Source organism: Tamandua tetradactyla, chromosome 9, assembly GCF_023851605.1.
Source record: "Tamandua tetradactyla isolate mTamTet1 chromosome 9, mTamTet1.pri, whole genome shotgun sequence".
NCBI lineage: Eukaryota > Metazoa > Chordata > Mammalia > Pilosa > Myrmecophagidae > Tamandua > Tamandua tetradactyla.
In genome coordinates this window covers 37595089-37618334 of record NC_135335.1, presented here as the reverse complement: position 1 = coordinate 37618334, position 23246 = coordinate 37595089, and the positions used below count along the sequence as shown (strand labels likewise).

At 39.1% G+C, this 23246-nt stretch overlaps 1 protein-coding gene and 2 pseudogenes across 13 annotated transcripts in view; all 3 read left to right on the top strand.

Annotated features, from left to right (window-relative positions):
- The window catches only part of ATG7 (autophagy related 7), a 300207-nt gene that overhangs the window by 53943 nt on the left and 223018 nt on the right, over window positions 1–23246 (top strand). For all 13 annotated transcript variants that reach the window (XM_077116532.1, XM_077116543.1, XM_077116542.1 and 10 more), the window contains 2 exons: window positions 18214–18302; window positions 19865–19986. In XM_077116532.1, the coding sequence (XP_076972647.1) occupies window positions 18214–18302; window positions 19865–19986 (211 nt within the window). The remainder of the gene's footprint in view (window positions 1–18213; window positions 18303–19864; window positions 19987–23246) is intronic.
- Window positions 12024–14207, top strand: LOC143646997 (glomulin pseudogene; annotated as a pseudogene).
- On the top strand, window positions 14779–16005 carry LOC143646335 (glomulin pseudogene; annotated as a pseudogene).

The following is a 23246-nucleotide window of genomic DNA, read 5'->3' as shown; positions in this document are numbered from 1 at the left end:
ATCTAAGAAACTCTATAGATTGAAATTCTTCCTATCCTTGAAGCTCACTTTAAATTCTCCTCCACCACGGGGCCTTCTCTTTTGGCCATGTCCATGTATGATCTGTCCCACCTGTGAACTCACTGCAGGTATTACCCGATCCTCATTTACTGCTTTACTCCTTTTTACAGAATATTTTTATGCTGTATTAGACTGTAAGCTCCTAGTTGGCAGGGACCATGTCTTATGCAACTGGTTACCCTCCTTACCCTCTCTAGGAAAGATCCATGCAGAACTAATCTTTGCACTTTAAGAAAAAGAATAAGGTCACTAGAAATGGTCTTAAGAAAAGCAAATAAAATAATCAGACTGGTAGAATGAAGACCCTAAAGAATTCTGATTATTCTTAAAGCAAAGATTGAATGACAAGATGATTTGAGTTCATGAAACACGTCAAAACCCTGAATACTGAAACCAGGGAGCAACCCTTATTGATTAAAAAAAAAAAAGGTTAATTTGAGGACAAATCAAAAGTGGTAATTTTGTGGAACTAATTTACCTTTAGAAGTGATCAGATATGTAGTAAGCTGCCTTGGCCACACAAGTGATTGTAAATTTAGAACTTTTTAAAATGATAACTATGGTGAAGTTATGAAATCAAGTAGAATAATTTCAATAGCCATGTACATGTTATCAGAGTTGAGAACAGAGAAGCCTCTAACTGATGGCCTGGCTATTCCTTAGTCTGAACTTGGAATATCTTTTCTTTTTTTTAAGTGTGTTTTTTTTTGTTGTTTTTTTAATCAACTACATTAGCACTTTCTTTTCCAGAGAAGGCACTTTTTAAACTAATGACTGAGGATTAAATTTTTATTCAATCCCCCCACCCTGGGTGATTTTACAGGAAATAGCTAAATTAGTAGCAATCAGGCTACCCATTAATAATATAAAGCCCAATCTAGTGTGGGGTCCTATTGCAATAGGAGGTAATATTAAGTAGCCTGTGTTTTTGAAACAGCTGTAGTTCAGTTTATATTGTGTACTTGATCTTATAACTCTGTGAAATAGGTGTTACTAGAATCTGCATTTTTTATTTGAAGAAAATGAGATTCTAAGAGGCAAAATGACCTGACCAGAGTCACATGTCCAAATGGTCTGATTCCAAAGCCCATGTACTTTCTCTCATTCCATCGTCACATCACTCTAATGGATGCGGTTTCTGCTTGGCCATTGGAATCAGATGGATTGGGATGTGACACACAGTGTCACCACATAGTAGCTTTGTGACCTTGGGTAAACTGCATTACCTCTTTTCACCCTAGTTGATCTGTTGAATGGTGTTAATACTATCTCCTTAACAAAGTGTTGTGAAGATTAAACATGATAATGTACATCAAATGCACAGTACGTAGTAGGTGCTGTATATTTTATATTTATATGCTTCCATTCTTCCTAAACAGCAGCATCTTCTCAAAGATTGAATAAATCTCCGGGGTCTCTGAGACAAACTACCTACAAAGTTCAGGCACAGTGTCCTAAGCTTGCTTAGAGTAGCATCTCAGAAAACCTGGACAGCCTCTCAACATAGACATGGAGCATTAACTTATAGGGCAGAGATGGTGAGGTAGAAGTATACCTGTTATCAAAGAAACGAAGTCCTTCTAGGGGATATGAGACATTGACTTGCGGAAAGTTAACTAGAAGTTAGGTAATGGAAGCCAAGTGCCAAAGAAATGATACAGATGATACTTTTGTTGTTTGTCAGTATCCTGTCCTGTTCCAGAAAGGGTCACCAGAAGCTGTGCAGGTTGTTGGTTGTCCTGGAGTTCACCGGCCTCCTAGCTGGACTCCCTAGCTGTGGTCATACATGTTCCATCGTCCTCCCCACTGCTGCCCAAATTCATTTTCTAACATGTAAACTTAATCGTGTCATTCTTCTCCTTAAAACCCTTCCAGCCTTCCCGTCAACTTCAGGCTAAGGTTATACTACTTAGCTTGGCATTCAAGGCCTCTTACAATCTGTCTCCTGCCCATCTTTCTAGCCCCACCCCTTGCAATTTCCTGGGATGCATCCTCTATGTCTGGCCACAACTGTGTTCTCCAAATGCCCCCTGTTCCCCCCTCCCCCCACCTCCCTACCTTTAGACAAGTCTTTCGCTCTTTCTCCTTCCTTCACCTGGCCAGTGCCTCATAGCTTTCCAATTCACCACGTCTGGGCAGCTTTGGCTGATTCCTTGCATTGTTTGGTATTCCTTTCCTGTGTTCTGGTGGCAGTCGTTCTCATAGCACTGACCAAACTTTAATATAGTTGTTGGTTTGCTTTCCTGCCTGTCCCCTGTCCCCGATCAGCCTGCAAGCTACTTTGGCACAAGAACCAGGTTTTACTCCACTCTGAATCCTCAACATTTAGTGTCATGTCAGATATTTAATAGGTGGGTCATGCCAGACACTTAATAGGCTTCCTGGTGTGTTTGAATAGGAGGGAGAGATCATTGTGGACTGGCATAATCAAAGAAGGCTGTGTAGGGAAGTAGGACTTGAGATGAATAAATTTCTATGAAGGGAAAGCTAGATATTGATTCACTTGAAGTCTTTTCTGCTTTTATTATATTGGTTCAGTTTTCTTTAATATAAATTTACTTTCTCTTTGTTGTTCCTTGCATCACAAAGTTCCCTTGAAGGCCTTCACCTTATTCTTTGAAAAGCAGGCATTCTGTTCAGTGTGGACTCATGTAGCTGTGCTCTGACTTCATGTTGTACTGTATTTCCCACCTCCTCTCATCAGCACTGTGATGCCCAAGAAGCCGCTATTCCTCTGTGAGCCTTGGTAGGATGGATAAATGTTGGGAGCCCTCCAGGTTCCGCTCTTCAGTCTGGATGACCTCATTCATGCCCCTCACTGCAGGGACCACTTTCCCATAAGCATGGCCATGGTCTATCCCTGACCTGCACCTCCTTTTGGACTCCAGGCCATTTTGTCCACCTGCCAACCAGCACCTTGCCTTGACCTGTCTAAAACTGAACTCAGTCTGTACCCCAGGCCCTTTTCCGGGCATCGCTGTCCCAAGGAATGCTGCCATCATCCAGGCAGTTATGCAAGCATTGTGCTGGATATCTTCCTGTCACTTACCACCGCGTGTCCTGTGGACTTCATTTCCAAAACTTCTCTCCATCTGCCTCCTTTGCATTTCTTCTGCCACTGCTGTAATCTAAGCTTCCGTTGTCTTTTGTCTGCTTTACTGTATTAGTTTTCTACCTGGTCTCTTTGTATCTTCTGTGGCTTCCCTCTGATCCATCCCAACATCATCCAAAGAGATCTTTCTGAAAAGCAGATCTAATGACAGCACACCTAAGATTAGGAACTTGAGTATCTTCCTTGTGCTATAAGTTTAAAAACTGAATTGCTTAATATGGCATAGAAGAATCTATATGGCCTGGCCCTGCTGTATATCCAGCCCCAAACTGTTACATGTTCCCTGTTGCTTTTGACCTCCTGCCATACTGACCTTTAACCTCTCCTCATGTGCTAGGTGCCCTTCTGCCACAGGGCTTTTGCCCATCCTTCTTGCCTGGAACACTCTTCTCTCTCCTTTCTTGTCTTCTGCTTCTTTCCCTCCACCATCACACCTTCCCTTTGCCTAATTAACTGTTTACTCTTTCTACGGTTTAAGCTTAATCATCATTTCCTCAAGGAAAGCTTCTCTTGCCTCTATAAAAAGGTTTATTCTGCCTGTTATAGATTCCCATGGGGCTCTGTATCCCCTCTTTGTAGCATTTTACACAGTTGTAATTTTACATTTCCCTGGGTGGTCTTTGATTGATCTTTTTCTCCCATTTAAATGTAAGCTCCATGAGGGTAGGTGTCCTATGCTTAATTTCTCACCGTTGTGTCTACATCACGTAGTGTCCTGTCTGGTGTGATAAGCATGATTAAAGAATGAATACATGCTGGCATGAGTGAGTTGTTGTGAAGATAGGGGATCGCTTCTGGCCCAGTGCTTCAGTATGAAGTGGTTTATAAAGGCTTTCACAAATGGTGAATATATCGAATGTTCATGTGTAGTATAAGTCACAAATATGATTAGTGTTCTGACAGGAGACAGAATATGGGGCAGGCATGAGATCTACAATGGGTTATTTAGAGCAGTAATTCTTAATTTGGAGTGGAAGTGGTAGTGCAAATGCATAACAACCTTTTAGAGAATTTGTTGGAAACAATGGATCTTTTCCCAAGAAAATCTGCACATGGTTCTACACTAATCTCGAGAGTTACAGAACGCTGAAGCCCATTTCATGGATCCTCTTTGAGTCTCTGGCTTAGAGGAAGATGAAGGGAAGGATAGGAGCTAACCTGCCTGGGCGGGAGCCTGTGGGATTGCTGAGATCTGTTCCAAACCAGAATGGGACCTTTGCCTCCTGCAAAAGTACTACTCAGACATGTGATCAGGGAGTGGGCACCTGCGTGCTGTCCCCCTAATCCCCACAGCTGCAGCCGCCGTGTTCTGAGTTCCAGCTGCATATCCAGCACCCAGCTGGTCACTCCCAGGCACTGTTGCTCACCCTTACAATTCCCTGCAAAGTAAGTGGTGCTCTTTCCATCCTTCAGAGGAGGAAACTGCGGAAGAGGTTGGGGAGCAGAGGACTCTTTCCTGTAACTTATCTTACCCCGGTCGGCAGAATGCTTCCCATATGGAAAAGTCAGATTCACTTTCTTCTCCCTACTTGATCACATGTGGTAGCAGCAGAGGATGGCCAGACTGCAGGTTCCAACTGCAGATTAACAAGCCTGAATTTGCTCCTTAAGTGTATAATAATGACTCCTCTTTTCTCCTACATTGTTAGGAGATACTAGATAGAAGCAGACCTCATTAACTTTTGCTCACATGTTATCATTGTACCTATTTCAGTTTCCTTAAAATGGATTTGTTCGTTTTCATCTGGAGAGGACAGTTCTTTTCTTTGAACTGACCTCAGTCTCCAGCTAGTCTATAAAAACGAGATTTTGATACTCTAGGTCATACAGTTGACCCTACCTTTACCAAAGAAAGGCAAACTTTCTTATCTTTTTGGTTTAAAAAACAATTAGGGGTGTTCCATCTTCAAAAGAAGCCACTGTTGAGATTTGCAGGGTAATCAGTTCAGCAGCCCTGGTGCATCCAGGAAGGTTTTACTGTTCACTAATGGTGCTTTCTTTAAATTAAAGCTCAATAGCAAATGCATTTTTCATTGTTTCCTTCTCATTTCTTAGATGACTTAGGATTGATAATATGATTCCTTAATACCCAACTTTTATGACTGTGACTTACAGTTAAAAATATGTGTAATGTCATAACTCAATACTCATGTCTCTGCATATCTTTGAATGTATATACATACACATATATAATTGAAACAAAACTTTCACAAAAGAATACTAGGTGCAATGCACTTTATTTTCTTTCCTATTCTGTTTTATCCTTTTGAAAAATGCTAATGATGACGCGCTGAATGATTTAAGACTCACAAATAGCTCATCACTGCAGTGAGCCTGGTTCTATTTGTTTTTATTTCCATCTGCATCTTTCTGTTTTTAAAATCTCACCAAGTTCTTCAGCCACTGTTAAGCATTTATTTTTTTAAGTACACATGTCATATATTTCCTTCTAATCTTTTTCTGTATATTTTTAAAACTAAAATCACTCTTCATAAACACCATTTTCATGGATGTATGATAGGGTATTTTATCTCTCTTTTTTGACATTTAGATTTCTCATAATTCTTCATTATTCGGTGCCTCTTTGTGCATGAAATTCCCCACCTTCCCCCGTATTTTGGATTATATCCTTAGAAAAGCTTTCTAGAGGTAGAATTGCTGGTTTAAAGGGTTTGAGCATAAGGTTTATAATCGGGGATATGCTGGTAAACAACCAGCTCACTGTGGGGAGAAGTCCAAACTTTGTAGCATTTGCTTATTTCTGTGACAGAAATCCTCCCTCCACGGCCTAGTTCACGTTCCCAGTGTGAAGTCACAGAATGCCGTGGTGGGAAGAGACACTGACAAATGACCCCCGTCCGAGCTAGCACTAGCACACCGCTGATTGCACCCAAACTGGGCTGCTTGCACCGAAACTTCAAGCAGAAACTCCTGCCAATGATAAAGACTGAGATGGTATAATCTAGGAATGCCTGAGTGTAGAATGATAGTGACTAAATGTACAAATTTTAAAAATGTTTTTGCATGAGGAAGAACAAAGGAATGTTATTACTGCAGGGTGCTGAAAATAGATAGTAATTAATATTTTAAAATTTTACCTTGTGCATGAGACTAAAACAAAAAATGTTTATTTGGTGCAAAATTTATATTTTGACTAGTGCATTTCCTAATGTAACTTATACATACAGCTTAATTGAACACCATAAGTACACAGAACCTTGAGTAGGGCATGAGATTTTGTTGGTTTGTCCAGAGTGATGCCCCAATAAATCCCAGAGTGATTTGAACAGTGAATAAAAAAGTATTTGCAAAGTCCCCTTTAAGGAATGGTGAGAAAGGGGAAAAATTCAATTTCCCCAAGTTGAATTCTTGATATTCTCACAAGCAGTGTAGACAACCAAAGCTATAGGCTGAGCCCCCAATCTTGGGATTTGTTCATATGAAACTTAACCCCACAAAGGATAGGTCAAGCCTACTTAAAATTAGGCCTAAGAGTCACCCCCAAGAGAACCTTTTGTTGCTCAGATGTGGCCTCTCTCTCCAGACAACACAACAAGCAAACTCACCACCCTCCCCATGTCTGTGTGGGACATGACTCCCAAGAGTGTGGACCTTCCTGGCAACGTGGGACAGAAATCCTGGAATGAGCTGAGACTCAGCATCAGGGAATTGAGAAAACCTTCTCGACCAAATGGAGGAAGAATGAAATCAGACAAAATAAAGTGTCAATGGCTGAGAGATTCCAGAGTCGAGAGGTTATCCTGGAGGTTGTTCTTACACATTAAATAGATATCACCTTGTTAGTCAAGATGTAGTGGAGAGGCTGGAGGGAACTGCCTGAAAATGTGGAGCTGTGCTCCAGTAGCCATGTTTCTTGAAGATGATTATATAATGATACCGCTTTCACAGTGTGACTGTGTGATTATGAAAACCTTGCGTCTGATGCTCCTTTTATCTACCTTATCAACAGACGAGTAAAACATATGGAATAAAGATGAATAACAGGGGGAACAAAAGTTAAAATAAATTTAGAGTGAGCTGGTGATCGGTGAGGGGGAGGGGTGGGGGCTATGGTATGTATGAATTTTTTTCTGTTTTCTTTTTATTTTTTTTTTCTGAATAGATGCAAATGTTCTAAGAAATGATCATGATGATGAATATGCAACTATGTGATGATATTGTGAATTGCTGATTATATATGTAGAATGGAATGATCAAAAAATTACAAATGTTTGCGTTTGTTTGGTGGTGGGGTTTTTTTGGCATTTAAAAAAAAATTTTTAAATTCATTAAAAAAAAAGAAACTCCTGCCAATGGCATACCCTTACCAACACTGGGTGTTGTACATTTTTACACATTTGGTAGGTCAAAAATTGGGCCTTGTTAGTTTTTGTTTTCCTCCATAAAATGTTGAGTTCATTTATTTGGTCAGTGGCCAGACATTGCTATGACAAATAGGCCAATTCTTGTGGTAACAATAAAAACACTTTTAAAAACAACCCATATTGCTATCCCATTGCCAATCTTTGGGGAAAGCTTGCTTGGTACTTCTCCTTCTTTTAGAACAGTTATTGAAGATTGAATGTTTGGGAAATGTTTTGTAATTTCGACAACATTAGCCTGTTAATTCCAGGGCTTTAAAATCTTTCAACAAGAGCAATGGCAAAGGGGTGACAATTGGAGCACTATTACTTGGGCTCTTTCTTCACTTAGTGATTTCTTTGCATCTTGGCAGTTGTCTCTGACACTGCAGTGCGTTAGATAGCTGACTTTTTTTTTTTACATACTTTAAAAACGTGTAATCTCCTTTGTACATTTCCTGTTGTATCCAGTGTTGGGGTAATAAAGACAGCCATTTGTCAGATAAGCATGTTTTATGGTATCCTTGTGGAAATTTCTCCAGCTAAAGATATCAAGTTGACAATTTTGCTCTCTTTTCTTTCTCAAGTTGTACTTTTCATTAAATTGCTTGGGGGACTGTAGCCAGATCACGACTGAACCACTCAATGAATTGTATGTTCTCAGCCAAGTAGAAAGGAATGTTTATTTCATAACCATCTAAACAGATTTTTTTTTCAATTACCTTTTGCTTCTTTCTGCTGACTTCTATTATAAAAGGAAGTGATTTGCCCAAGTTCACATATTGAATTTGTGGCAAAGCCAGTTCTAGAACCCATAGCTCTTAGCCAGTGATTATTATTTCTGAATGCCATTTAAAGAATTTTTTTTTTCTGTTTACCCATACGGTGTAAGCTGACTTATCTAGCCCTGTGCCTGTTAATTACTATGATGATTGAGGTTTCTAATCTGGTTCCTGAGCCACTTAAAGATTTTGAAGTCACTTTTGAATCACCAAAGAAAGACTAAATTATGTTCAGCCTAGTGTCAAATGGATTCTGTCATTTTCCTATCTGGATGCTTGGCTTTTGCACTCGTGCATGCCTCATATGGGTAGGAAAGTGACATTAAGGTTATTCCCCAGCTGACCTCCCTTTTTGGGTAAGTGATAGAGTTTCCTCTTAGCAGGGCATTCCTGTTCTATAGCTCATCTTAGGTCAGGTTGCTCTGAGAAGCTTATTCCTCATCTCCTGTGCTCAGAAAAGATTTCTTTTTGTCTCATTATCTCAATACCTCATTGCCTTTACACTTAGCATCAGAAATGTGCTCATTCTTTGAAATCAGGCATCCACTTGTGGTATCTAACAAGCATTTTAATTTGTATAATTTAGATGGCATTTAGTCTAAATGCCACATACGCAGATGATAAAAGTTAGAACTACAGAATATTTAATAAACTAGAACTTATCCCCTTCTCTTCTTTACCAGTTTATAAGAAAAGATAACCTTGGAACTGAAGATAAACTGCATAATGATGATAGATTGAAGTAAACAAAGAAGTCAATGAAGTTACGACAGTAGAGTTTATTTATGCTGTTGCTATAGTTACCATTTGTTGAGTGCTTGATATGTTCCCAGTCTCTGTGCTAAGTACGGGTAAGAGTTACCCTTATTGTATAGATGAGAAAACCTCTCTATAGAGGTTAAATAAACTGCTGAAGGTCTCACAAGAGTAGATGATTGAGATTATTGGATCAGAGCCCAGGCTTAGGGAGTAACATTGAAAATAGAAACCCACCATCTCTATATGAATGACATTTTCTGAATTGATGCAGTTTAGGTTCTTCCTAACTGACCCAGTTATTAGATGCCCCACCGAACTGAGCCTTAATCCAGTCTGTGTTGTTTTGTGACCTATATAGGATTCTCTCTTTCATACACATCTGGAGCCGAAAGGGATCCTTTGAGATGAAATGTTTCAACCCCTTTATTTTACAGGTGAGGAAGGAACTCCCCCAAGGTCTTAAAATCAATTTTCTGCAGAATTAGAATGCATGTCTGCCAACCCTCCATCCAGTGCTTTTTTCTTTTACTACATCCATCCATTTTCTTCTTGTAAACTGTTTCAAATATTAAAGAAGCAGAAGTGCTTGTGCCTCACTTCTTCAGCCCTGTTTTTGGTGAATGGCAGTTGTATATGCCTTCGAATTAAAAAATGTGACAATGAAGCAATCATTACTCAGTAAATATAGTCCATCTTGAAGAGAGTATCTGTATGATTGATGGAGGGAATTATAATAAAAAGGGCTTGCTGGGGGTAGAGTGACGGGGTGGCGGTGGCAGTGGCTATTTGGGATGTCACCCAAGGAAGCTGTGCTGGTTTGAAAGGATGTATGTCCGCTAGAAAAGCCACGTTTTAATCAAAATCCCATTTCATAAGGCAGAATAATCCCTATTCAATACTGTATGTTTGAAACTGTAATCAGATCATCTCCCTGGAGATGTGATTTAATCAAGAGTGGTTGTTAAGCTGGATTAGGTGATTACATGTCTTCACCAATTTGGGTGGGTCTTGATAAGTTTCTGGAGTCCTATAAAAGAGGAAACATTTTGGAGAATAAATGAGATTCAGGGAGAGCAGAGAATGCTGTAGCACCACGAAGCGGAGAGTCCATGAGCCAGCGACCTTTGGAGATGAAGAAGGAAAACGCCTCCCAGGGAGCTTTCATGAAATGGGAAGCCAGAAGAAGCTAGCAGATGACACCGTGTTCGCCATGTGCCCTTCCAGATGAGAGAGGAGCCCTGACTGTGTTTACCATGTGCCTTCTCACTTGAGAGAGAAACCCTGAACTTCACTGGCCTTCTTGAACCAAGGTATCTTTCCCTGAATGCCTTTGATTGGACACTTCTATAGACTTGTTTTAATTGGGACATTTTCTCAGCCTTAGAATTGTAAACTAGCAATTCATTAAATTCTCCTTTTTAAAATTCATTTTGTTTCTGGTATTTTGCATTCCGGCAGCTAGCAAACTAGAACAGAAGCCAGCGTCTTGATTCAGAGGAAACCCTAGGCTGGCGCTTTCATTCTCAGACTTCTCTTGCTTTTCATAGGAAATCCCCTTTAGACAATAGTCTCACATTCCTGATTAAGAGAATTCCAAGGTTAAAATGTCATTGACTGGTGGGCTTATAATGTGGAAAAGCGAGAGGAGAGGCAGAGAAATTTGCTGAGAGGCCGCACCATGGTTTGTAAGTAAGCTTCAGGTCTCACTGTTGGTTAGCCTCACCTTTTCCCTTCTCCCTCCCTCACAGGTCCTGGCCCAAGTTGGGGAGACATCCATATACTGGGGCCTAGAAAAGTTTACCAGTTCATTCATTCATTTAACAAATATTTGCTGAGCTTCAGGCACTGTGATGGGGGCTAGGAAATGAAAGATGGATAAGATCAAGTCTGCGCCTGTCTTCACAGAGCTTATAGACCAGCAAGAGAAAACACATGTGCAACACTTTTTTTGGTCATAGTTTAATCTTTATAAAACCAGGAATTCCTTAATTATGTGTGTTTAATGTGGTGGCAGACCCTCCCCCTTTTTTTAATGTCCAATTTAAAAGTAGCTTTTGTAATCTATGGTTTCTTTAAGTCAAGAAAATATAATGGTTTGACAATCACAGTTCCAGTAAGGAAAAAAATAGGATATGATGAACTCTGTTTTAAGCATGTACTTGTTTTCTCATTTTTAGGCTCTAGACTGGCCATTCTCAAATGACAGGGTACATCACACGGACATTCACTAAACATGAGGATATTGGTTCTTGGAAATGTGTCAGATTGAGTGGTGGGAATCATGCAAGTTCAAGTTGCTTCCTCGGTGATTCTGATGCAGGTGGTCCATAGTAGGTCTCTCAGTTGCTTGCAGCTTTGGCTGCCCATTTGAATCACCAGGGGAGCTTTAAAAAATCCTGATGCTCAAGCTGCAGTCCAGACTGATGAAATCAGAATCTCTGGAAGTGAGACCCAGGCATAGGTGTGTCTGATTCCTAAGCACATTCAAATTCAAGAACCACTGACATGGAGAGTTGAGGAGCAGAGCTGTGTTTCCCAAACTTCAGTGAATTATAGAGCATTGTTAAAATGCAGATTCGTACTCAGTAGGTCTGTGTGGGGCCTGCGATTCTGCACTTCTGGCAGACTCCCAGCCGATGCCAATGCTGCTGGTACGTGGACTGCATTTGCAGGCACACAGGAAGACGCAGAGCCAATTAGACTTTTCAAGGCAATGAAAAGTAGCCCAGAGATATGATTTTGTTTGTTTTGTTTTCTCCTCTTTCTACACGGCTACCCTCTCCAGTGGTTCCCAACTCAGGTCATGGACCAGACGGGCTGGATCATTACTCAGGAGTGTTTTACAAATACAACTTGCTAAGGTCACCCTGGAGATTCTGAGTTAATAAGAATGATATTAGAAGTCATCACTTAGTAAGCAAAATGCCTGTGCAGAGTTTTTTTTTTTTTTTTTTTTTTGGCGTGAGCAGGTTCCAGGAATTGAACTGTGGTCTCTGGCATAGCAGGCGAGAATTCTGCCACGTTGCCCTACCGTGTGCAGAGCTTTTTGTGTTCAGTATGATCTCATTTAATCCTCACGACAACTGTTATTTTATCCAGGGTGCAGACTTTAAAAAATCTGAGACATGCAGAGGTTAACTAATCTGTTCAGGGTCATTCATTTAGTAAGGGGCAGTATTCAGAAAAGCTTTGTAATCTTTATTTTTAAAACCTCCCTACATGATGATGATGCTTTATCACCCTGTGGAAAAGGCAATCTTCTCCAATAGAGGTATCCTGTTTTCCTAAGAGGATGACCATAGATATGAATCGGTTTGTATTAAATTAAAATATTAATCTGTTTGCATTTAACACATGAAAATGCATCTAAATAGAAAAATCTTTGGTTTTTAGGAACAAGAAAATTTCACATAAAGAGAAGGCAGCAAACATTTTTAAAGAATAGCTTTGAAATAAGGCAATGTTTTTCTGATAAAACAATAGAAAAATTCATTTTCAGAGATTTATTCAGCACAAGTGAAGACTACTTAATTGTCCTTCAGGAAGATATGGACTAGTGAGTGGTATGATATTTCAACCCAGTGGAATGCCATTTAACGTCTACTACATATTGATTGTAGAATATTTATTAACATGAAGAGTTCATTAATATAAATAAGAGATATAAAGTAGTAGTTATAACATGATCCCATTTTTATGTAAAAGTTGTAGTAATAATGATGTATTTATGCAAAGAATAAAGTTATGGGAAGTTGTACAGCACAGTATTAATAGTGGTCTCTCTGGGTGGTGGAATTATAGGATTTTTTTTAAATGTAATATTGGCTACTGTGTGGCCCAAGAAGGTGAGGGAGGGCGCTGAGAGGGGTCAAGGTCTGGTGGCATTGAAATTAGGAATTATAACCAGGAATGGCTGTGGAATAACTTCAGTCCATAATAAAAAGATGTCAAATCCTAGAAGAGCAAAATTTTAAAGAAAATGATTTTGTTCTGTTTAAGTTAGGAAGCCAAAGGTCTATAGATGAAGGACATTTAGACCAGCTATTAGAAATTATTCAAAAGGAAAAGAATAAAGTCATCATCAAGAGTATGGGCTGCAGGTTCGATTCCCAGTGCCTGCCCATGCAAAAAAATAAAAAATAAAAAACAACCAACATATCTCTCCAAAATGCAAGAGAGAAGCATTACCAAATCTACATTTTCCTACTTAATTGCTGTGTAACTCTGGCCAAGCCACCTTTCTTTAGCAAATAAAGTGATGATAAATGAGACATGCTGGGAATGGTTGTGGATACCAGTTTAATGCCCATACTTACTCATCAATTTTAAAGCTATAATTCAGGAGAGAAATATGTACTCATTCTCGAAATTTTATTCCTTTGACAGTTATTATTAAGTGCCCATTTTATGCCAGCTCATGAAATAAAACTATTTTCCTATGACTTGAGAGGAAAAAAATATATGGGCTGGCATTTTGTCGGTCCAGTTGTTTGGTACCTTTTGTGGAATGATAAGGTAGATGATAAAATATTATTTTCTGATGCTTAATTTATTGGTAAAGTTATATAATCCAAAGAAATTATTTTTGGGTTTGCTTGAACTAATTGAATAACCCTCTGGAAAACAGATATCTCAAATGATTCTTCTTTTACTTCAGCCATTACACACAGGAATTAAAAAACTTCATAACAACAAGGCATACTCAGTTGGATTAGCATAGTCTGCCCTTCTGTACTCAAAAGAACAAATACAAACAGGTAACCATGGCCTTTGTCAGTGTTGTTAAGGCCTTAGTAGAGTTCACTAAACTTTCTGTGGAAGAAGTCGTTGATGCAAAGAATACTCACTGAAAAATGAAAAGTTAAAGGATGAATGAATTACTGACGTCTTGTCTCAAAAGCTTAAAATGTCCTTTGTGACAGCACAATTCCTTTACAGCCTAAAGAAGCTGAAAATCATCCTTTAAAGTGTTTTGCATATGAAATAATTTTTTTAACTTTTTTTATTGTATAGTATAACAAATATACAAAGCAAAGAAAGAAAAAAGCAATGGTTTTCAAAGCACTCTTCAACAAGTAGTTACAGGACAGATCCCAGAGTTTGTCATGGGCTACCATACCATCCTCTCAGATTTTTCCTTCTAGCTGCTCCAGAATATAGGCAGCTAGAGGGCTTAAATTTTTTTTATCATCACAATTGACTTTTTTTTCCTTTTTTTTTTTTTGTGAAAAATAACATATATACAAAAAAGTTATAAGTTTCAAAGCACAGCACCACAATTAGTTGTAGAACATATTTCAGAATTTGACATGGGTTACAATTTCACAATTTTAGGTTTTTCTAGCTGCTCTAAAATACTGCAGACTAACAGAGATATCAATTTAATGATTCAGCATTCATATTCGTTTGTTAAATCCTATTTCTCTGTATAACTCCGCCATCACCTTTGATCTTTCCATCCCTCTCTTTAGAGGTGTTTGGGCTATGGCAATTCTGAATTTCTCATATTGGAAGAGTCTGTTGCTAATATGGGATAGGGAGATGGAATTATCTGATGTTCTGGAGAGGCTGGCTAGGTTTCAGTACTTATCTGGACCAATAATGGTTTTTTATCAGCAATGAGAGACCCTTTCATGGAAGGAAAAGGAGGACTTAGAATTACCTTGAATTTAAGGGGAAAAAAGACAAACAGTTAGCAGACTCTATGGCTTCTTTGGTATATCTAGTATTTGTACAGGGTATTGATCAACTTCCAATGGTCTTCAGCCCATCACCCCTTTTGCGAATTAGCATGAGGCATGTTGAAGTCTTTTTTGCAAAGAACGAAAGTCTGTTTTCTCCAGAGGATTGAATTTGTTGGAGAATGGTTTATTAAGAGTGAAAGACAGCAGTCTACTTCATCATATTTAGAAATCAAAAGTTTTCTTACTGTAACTCAGGGTTTAGTGAAAGTAATGACACTTTGTCCCATTGAGACATTGAGGAAAAGGGATTTAGCTGTGCTTCCGCTATTTTAATAACTTAGAGTCACAAGACAAATATGTGTTGTTTAGGTGCCTTACTGAATGCAAGTAATCATTCAGATGTGGAAGCATTTATTTTTAAAAATAAATCAAATTGACATATCAAAGATCAAATTGATATGTCATTAAAGAGAACATCTTAACAACAAATGGTTTGTGGGACCAGAACTGATTTCCCTTCTAGATTTGGTACTTTTTCTCCCAGAAGGTGCTGAAACAGATTTACTGCAAAATTCACATAGGATCATGGCTTCATTAAATTTATTGAAGTAATTGATTATTAAAGATAATGAAAATTAAAGTAATTCTGGATTATAGACAGAAATTGGAAAGACTGAGAATAATTCTTCAAGCCACTCGATACAGGATTTAATATATCAAAAGCACACTCTGAAGCAGAAATTAAAAAATAGCCAAGAAGTTCAGAAGTCTAAAGATCTTTGTTCTATAACTGTAGGTAGAGAGAAGATCCCTAACATGCCTCCTGAAATGTACTTTAAGGTCCTATATTCAGCTCTTTTTACATTTGGTTTGATTGAAAAGTGTACTGGTTCAAGTAGAATAACTCATTGAAATAAAAAAAAAGTCTGCCCCTGAAGAAAATATTGGGGTAAAGTGAAGGTTCCCCCCCTAAATAAAAACGAGTAAAACATTTTTCATTATGACTTATTTAATATCTCTATAGAAAAAATTGTCTGTCATACATTACTGCTAGAAAAATAAACATAGCTTTTCTCATTAAAAAAAAAAGTAATGTTGATTAAGCACCTGCTTTGTGGCTGAAATTGTACTGAGCATTGTGGAAAATAAAATGTCTGGGGACCCCATCTTTGCTGAACTATCTGGATATAGATTAACCAAAAGTATATTAGCTGTATTTTTATTTAACCCATGACTACTCCTATAAAAGAAACCTATAGATTAACTTATGGTTTCCTGTCAGCTGTCCTTCCTTTCTCCCCTCCTTCTACCCCAGTCCCCCAGCCACCCATACATCCCTCCACTCACTCATGCACACACCTGCTCAGCCACCCACCCACCCACCCAGCTATCCACACATCCATCCATCTTCCCACCAATTTTTTCACCATTCCACAAGCATTCACTGAGTACCTACTACATATCTATGAGCTGATCATAGAGAGATGATACTTTTTACACTCTAAATGCTCATTGTCTTCTTTTAAATAAACATTTTATTTTGGAATAATTTTAGATTTATGGAAATGTTGCAACGATAATACAGAGAGCTCCCATTTACCTTCACTCAGTTGCAGTTTTCTCTAATGTTACCACCTTACATTACCGCAGTACGTTTGTCAAAACCAAGAAACCAAAACTTGTACATTACTCTTCACTAACCTCCAAACATTATTGAGATTTCTCAAGTTTTTTTTCCCATGAACATCCTCTTTCTATTCTGAGTTCCCATCTGGTATCCCACTTTGCATTTAGTTGTCTAGTCTCTCCTGGCCTGTAATAGTTTCTCAGGCTTTCCTTTTTTGATAACCTTGTCAGTTTTGAGGCAAACCACTCATGTATTTTGTAGGCTGTCCCTCAGTTTGAGTTTGCTTGTTTTACTCATGATGAGACTGGGAGTTATGAGCTTTTTGGAAAAAACACCACTGAAATGAGATACTCTTCTCATCACTTCATATCCGGGGGCACTTGATATCCTCATGACATCACTGGGGATGTTAGCCTTAATTTCTTGGTTAAAATAGTGTTTGCCAGGTTTCTACACTATAAAGTTACTGTTTTATCTTTGGAAGTAAGTCACTAAATCCAGTTCACCCTCAATGAGGGGAAGGATTAAACTTCAGCTCCTGGAGAGGGGAGAATCTACATGTATCCTTTGTAATTCTTTTGTAAGAAGCTTTGTCATTTTTCCACATTTACTTTTTATTCTATCATTTATCATATCAGTATGGGCTCACATAAGTTTATTTCACACTTTGGTTTATGAGCCCAGACATACACACCCTTTTACAGATTTGGCTATTGATCACACTTTCAGATTGGCTCCTGAGTCCCTTGGCATGCCCCCATGCTTTTAATTTTTGACTGCTTTACTTTCTGGTACTACAGGATGCTTCAGGCTCATGTATTTTCCCTTCCCCAGTCCTAGAATTAGCCCTATCTCCAAGAATTCCTGATTCCTTTTGTTGGAGAATGATATTGTGAAATCAAGATCTGGGTGCTGGGTGTTGGTTATCTTTTTTTTGTAGGGGGGTGAAGGTGCATGGTCTGGGAATCGAACCCGGGTCTCTGGCATGAAAGGTGAGCATTCTACCACTGAACCACACATGCACCCTTTGTTCATTATCTTTTGAGAGAAAGGCGACAAACGAAGTTAAAAAGTTATATGTAATGTGCAAAAAGCAATGGAAGGGAAAATAAAAGCCAATACAACAGTGGCTCAGTGGCAGAATTCTCGCTTGCCATGCTGGAGACCTGGGTTCGGTTCCTGGAGCCTGCCTATGCCAAAAAAAAAAAAAAAAAAAGCAATGGAAGCAGAAAAGACAGAGTGGCTATGTCTACTCAGGGAAATCTCCACTGAATATTGGCATTTGAAGTTGAGTAGAGTTTCCCAGGTGGATGTCATGGCTGGGGAAGTGGGGGAGGAAATAATGTGTTAGCAATATCAAGAGAATCTAGCTTTTAAAATTTTGTCTGACTGTAACATTACAGTTTAGTTGCCCTTTGATTTTTCTCATTGCCCCAAAATTGGCAATTTTCACAGGCTATATTCCTTTCAAAGATTTTCTCTAAGTAAACCCTGACTGTTGACTACCTTCCTTTCTTCCCTATCTTCCTTTCTTTCTTTCTTTCTTTCTTCCTTCAAAATGTATCTAATTCCTATTCTATGCCAGGTACAATGTAAGGCAAAGGGGAGACAGAGAAGTAACCCTCCTGCCATTAAGTTCTATACTCGAGCATGAGATCCTTTTGCTTTCTTCTCTTCCTTTTAGCCCTTCACTAACAATCTACTTTTTAATGCTTTGCAGAATGGCATACAAAGAGAAAATAGCATAAATAAGGAAAATGCAGTATTGGCAATGCCTGTGTTGTGAATCTGACATGATACTTATTGCAAAAGTCTTTTGTATTCACAGATAACAGTTGGTGTATATGACCCCTGCAACTTAGCCCAGTACCCTGGATGGCCTTTGAGGAATTTTTTGGTCCTAGCAGCCCACAGATGGTATTTACGTGTGTGTGTATATATGTGTCCTGCGTCTGTCTTTGTCTATAAGGTTTTGGCAATTTATCTGCCTATGTCTGTAACTCTTTTCTCAAATGTTGTTCTTTCTCTTTAATTTCTGGCATAGAAACTAGATAATAAATAAATAAGTCAGTCATAACTAATTTACCTCAATGATGAGCCCTGAATGACATCTGTCATAGAATTGCAGACTCTGTACTGGACCGAGGATATTTTAGGCTACAGCAGGGCAGTATCCAGAAGTTCTGCTGCTGAATTTCTTTAGCCCTCCCTTCTAGCTGTCTGGGTCACTTTGAGATAGCATTTCCCTACTGCTACCATCCTCTATTTTCCTAACCCTATGAAAACTGGGACTAAGGGTATCCAAAAAGCTAGTACATATTTGAAAGATGTTCAGTGGCATTAATCATCAAGGAAATAGAATCAAAACCATAATGAGATACCATGGCATACCCTCCAGAATAACTTCAAAAAAAAAAAAATGACAGTACCAAGTGTTGTCAAAGACGTGGAGCAATTAGAACTCTCCAACACTGCTGGAAGTTTGACTGGGAGAGTCTGTCAAACTAAAAAACACCCGTGGCTCAGCGATTTCAGTCTCAGGTATATAACCCACAGAAATGTCAACTTAGATACAACCACACACATGTGTACAGGAATGTTTATAGCAGCATTATTCGTACTAGCCCCAAACTGGGAATAACCCAAATGTTCTTCACCAATGAATGGATAAGTTGTGGTGTATTCTTTACAATGGAATGCTGTATGGTAGCGAATCTAAACAAACTTCTAAAACATGTATCAGCATGGATGAATTTCAGAAACATAATGTTGCGTTAAATGTCAAACCTAAAAGAATACATACTCTATTATTCATTTACATGGAATTCAGGGACAGGCAAAACCTATGTATGGGTTTAGTTAGAGTGGCAATTACTCTTGAATTAGTGACTAGAATGAGCCATTATCAGCTCCTTTATACAAGACAAGCATGTCTGCTTGACATAAATAAAAATGTTTACTTAAGCTAAATTAGATCCATCACAGATGGTCCCCAGAGGGAGAATGGTTATATATCTACTTATCCAAGTGGTACATCTACATAGGGCAAATGGGCTTCCTAGCTACTGACCCAGGTGCTATTTCATAAACTATAAGTTTAGATGGTCAGAGCAGGGACCAGAGAACCCCGTGACTTAAAGGTCCTTTTCTAATGTCTTGTGAGCGTTTAATTTTTTGGCTACATTTAACAGATTTACCTGTCCGAATTATCACTGTGCAACGTGATTAATTCACCTAGGAAGAAATCACCGCCTGTTCAGTGCTCTGCCTCTAAACACGTGGGCAAAGGAAGCACATGCGGCAGTCTTCAAAGCCTTGCAAAGGCTAAGACTGTTCCCCAAGGGCGTCAGAGAGGCATAATTGAAATGAACTGAATTCTGTCCAGCTGCATTTACTGAAGCTCTTATGTGAGCTCTCTCTCTTTCTTCCTTTAAAAAAACAAACAAAAAAAACCCACATGAAAACGGGCCTGACGACAGGAGCAGCAGTTTCCAGGCTGTGGAAGTCCTCTGTTTCCGGGACCGCACCCTGCAGGGGGCGAGAGACAGCACCCACAGCATCCTGTTTGAGGTGAAGCTTCCAGAGATGGCGTTCAGTCCAGGTAATTTGCCGGGCCTTTGAGAATGCATATAATTGTCGTTTATCAGAAGCCGAATCAGGTTGAGTTTCTTTTTGTCCCCTCACAATGGCAGCGGGGAAGGGAAAGAAGAGGGCAGCTCCTACCTCTTTGGGTGCAAACACCTCCTTTGAACAAGGGGGCATGCTCTGCTATTCAGACAGGAACAAAGGCAGAGATTGTCACCAGAACATCTTCTCCAGGCAATTTTTTTCTGTTTTGAGGGTTTCCTCCCCCCTCGTTTTGGTTTTGGTTTTTATTGAACATAAGATCTTTATGTCTGTCCCTTCTTAAAGGAAGGAGGCAGTATTAATGCACTTTTATTTAATTGTTATAGGCATAGAGTTGTGTATGATCCTTTTCTCCACCTAGTAAAGCATTTTCGAGCGTGCCATTTCTCCTTCCGCATTTCATGTTTGTCATTCGGTATCTGTGTGGAAGATATCAGCTATTATGTCCATTTCATAAATTAGGAAACAGGCTGAGAGACATTTTATCTGTAGATATGTGTGCGTACTTATATACGCACATTTCTATATATGTATATATTTATATATACAGGTCACGGAGGCAGAATGCATATTCAAGTTTGGGCAAAATAAGGCTAATTAGACCTTATTCCTTATGAGGATCTCTGTCCTGTAAAAAGACAAGAGCACAGGTCTGACATAAAATAGTTGCTTAAACATGCTAGGTTATGTTAACTTATTTCATACTGCTCTCAGAGCCGAGCACTCTTCCACTCCTTTCCAAAACAGGCTCTCAGATTTATATGACTTATAAAGTTTCTAAAGTACTTCCACATATGCTGTTTAATTTGTGCTTGATAGCATCCCATTGCTCGAAAAGACATTCCTTTCTTTGGATTAATCTCTCTGGGCCTTAAAAGGCGTGGGAGTGTTAAAATCTCTTCTGAAATGGCATTTCTAGAGTGCAAAAGTCAAAGGGATCTAGAATTGGGTCTGATGAAATCTTATGAGTGCTTATGTGCTTTGGAAGTGATAACTGTCTTAGACTGCTAGGAAGGATTGACAGACGACTCTGCTCGGCCAGCCAAGGATGACATATTTGCCCCAGCCATCAGCTGTTCAGTTTAGGGCCTTAAGAAAGCTGTTGCCTGTCTGCCGTCTTTAGTTATTTTCGTTTGATAGAGCGCCCTCTTCTGGCGTATTCTAAAATAGCTTCCCCGTAATGTTAACATGACACACCTTTGTTTTATTAAACCACAACTTCAGTGTACTTTCAGAGGAGAACGTTAACTAGCAAGTAATGAGCATGTCAGTTCTAGGCTTAGCAGGCTGCTAGGCTCTCTCTCGCTCTCTCTCTCTCTTATTTAATCCTTCCAACTACCCTAGGGGGAGACGTTTTTCTTTCCATACTTATGATAAAGTTGCTGAGTGACTCTTACACCCCCCCACCTCCCAATGACACAGCTAATACTTGGTGAAGCTGGCATTCAAACCCGGAGGTGCCATTTATTTCCATTTGAAAAGGAGGTCTTCTGTTATCCAATAATGCTTTCAATACATCTTCTTTACGCTTGATATTGAATGTAAATTGTTTAGTTTAGGAAAGGCAGCTTTTCCTTTTTCATGTAAATTAACATTCTCTCTCTTAGCTGTAAATTATACAGTATTATTTAGGAACTCGGGAAGTTATTCTATATAATAATGTGAATATGAAGGTATTAGTATGATAATATTTTTAGTATTTCTAAGACTTCCCATAGTTGCAGCAGCCATGGCATAAGAAATTTTAAACTATTTTGCATTTTCTCTTGCTTCCTATGGTGCACCCTAGTGCTCCCCTCTGTAGCTGATAAAAAGCACATTCGGGCAATAACCACCTGAAAGAGTCCACAGATGCTGCTAAAGGGGGAAGAGACAGGCTCAGCTAAGCCTCTGTCCTTGATGGAGTCCTCCTGGTTGGAAACACAAGACCTAATTTTCCCTTAAAAAAATCCTTCCTTGTTATGTTGGAGTATGTCTTATGGGTGTGGACTATATGGGGGCAGATATGGTAGATCAAATACTATTGTCATTTGTAGTATTTTTTTCATTATTGATAAAAAGTTTTAATTCATCTAGTTTTCTTAGAAATGGCCATAACAATCTGAGCCCAGAGATGTTTTAATTTGAAATGGAATTTTGTTTTTGTATCATATTTTATCTCTATGACAGGAGAAAGCTTACACTGGAGTTATTAATTACAGTACTGGACTTTGTACTTCTTGTCAAGTTTCTATGCGTTGAATTAGAGAAGCTTTTTTTTTTTTTTTTAATTTAGGATGAGAATAATAAGGAAGTCAAACAAATTATACATTACCTGCAGGCCTGAGCTCTTTTTGCCTTCCCAGTAAAAGAATTTTAAAGTCTTCAGCTCTTAGTTAAGAACACAGATTTCTTTTTCAGTTTAAGTTTTTCATGGCATTAAGAAAGGACCACACCGTAGCGCCATAGCGCAGAGTTCAACATGGAAGGAACATTTATTTCCTGGCTTCTTGCTGTGAATGATGTCTCCAGCCAAAGGGGACCCAAGCAGCTTTCAAAGATAATTAGCCCCATGGTTTCCAGTTAGTCATCCTATCCCAGAAAGAAAAGATTGTGTAAGCGAAATCAACACCTTTTGGGTCCATAATTATATTAAGCCATTCTATATTTAAAAACAAAAGCCAAAGCTAATAAGTTCCCAAGGAAAGGAAAATAGAGGTGTTGTTCGAAATCTAAAAGTAGGAAAATGGCCAGACAAAACCAGTGCACAAAGGGAAACAAACGTGTAATTTCTCCTAATGGGCCCATACCATACATCTTAACTTCGAGTCAAGGAGTTTCTCTTCTGCAGCAATTGTTACTTAAGGCAGCTATGGGAGGTGAGGCTGCAGGAAAGAATGCCTACAATTCCCTGCCAAGGAGTTGAATGGGCAGTGGGAATTCAATGAGATAGAAGAAGAAATAGAGGTCCCAAGAGGCCAAGAAAGTAAGAAAATGGTGGCCCCCATTGGCAAGATGGGCAAGGCCACCAAGAAAAGCCAGGTTTTGGTTAAGGCGAGGAGGTGGGAGGGGTGTTGGACCCAGCAACTAAGATTCTAGGGGGAGTTTTGCAACAATAGAGTAGAGCAACATTGTCCTGAATGGGGAGATGTGAGATCAAAGTCACTTTAGTAAGCACAAATCCAAATAAGACTGGTTTCTGTACTGCAGGCTTTTCAGAACGTTTATCACCCTGTTCTGTAACGTGATTCTCCA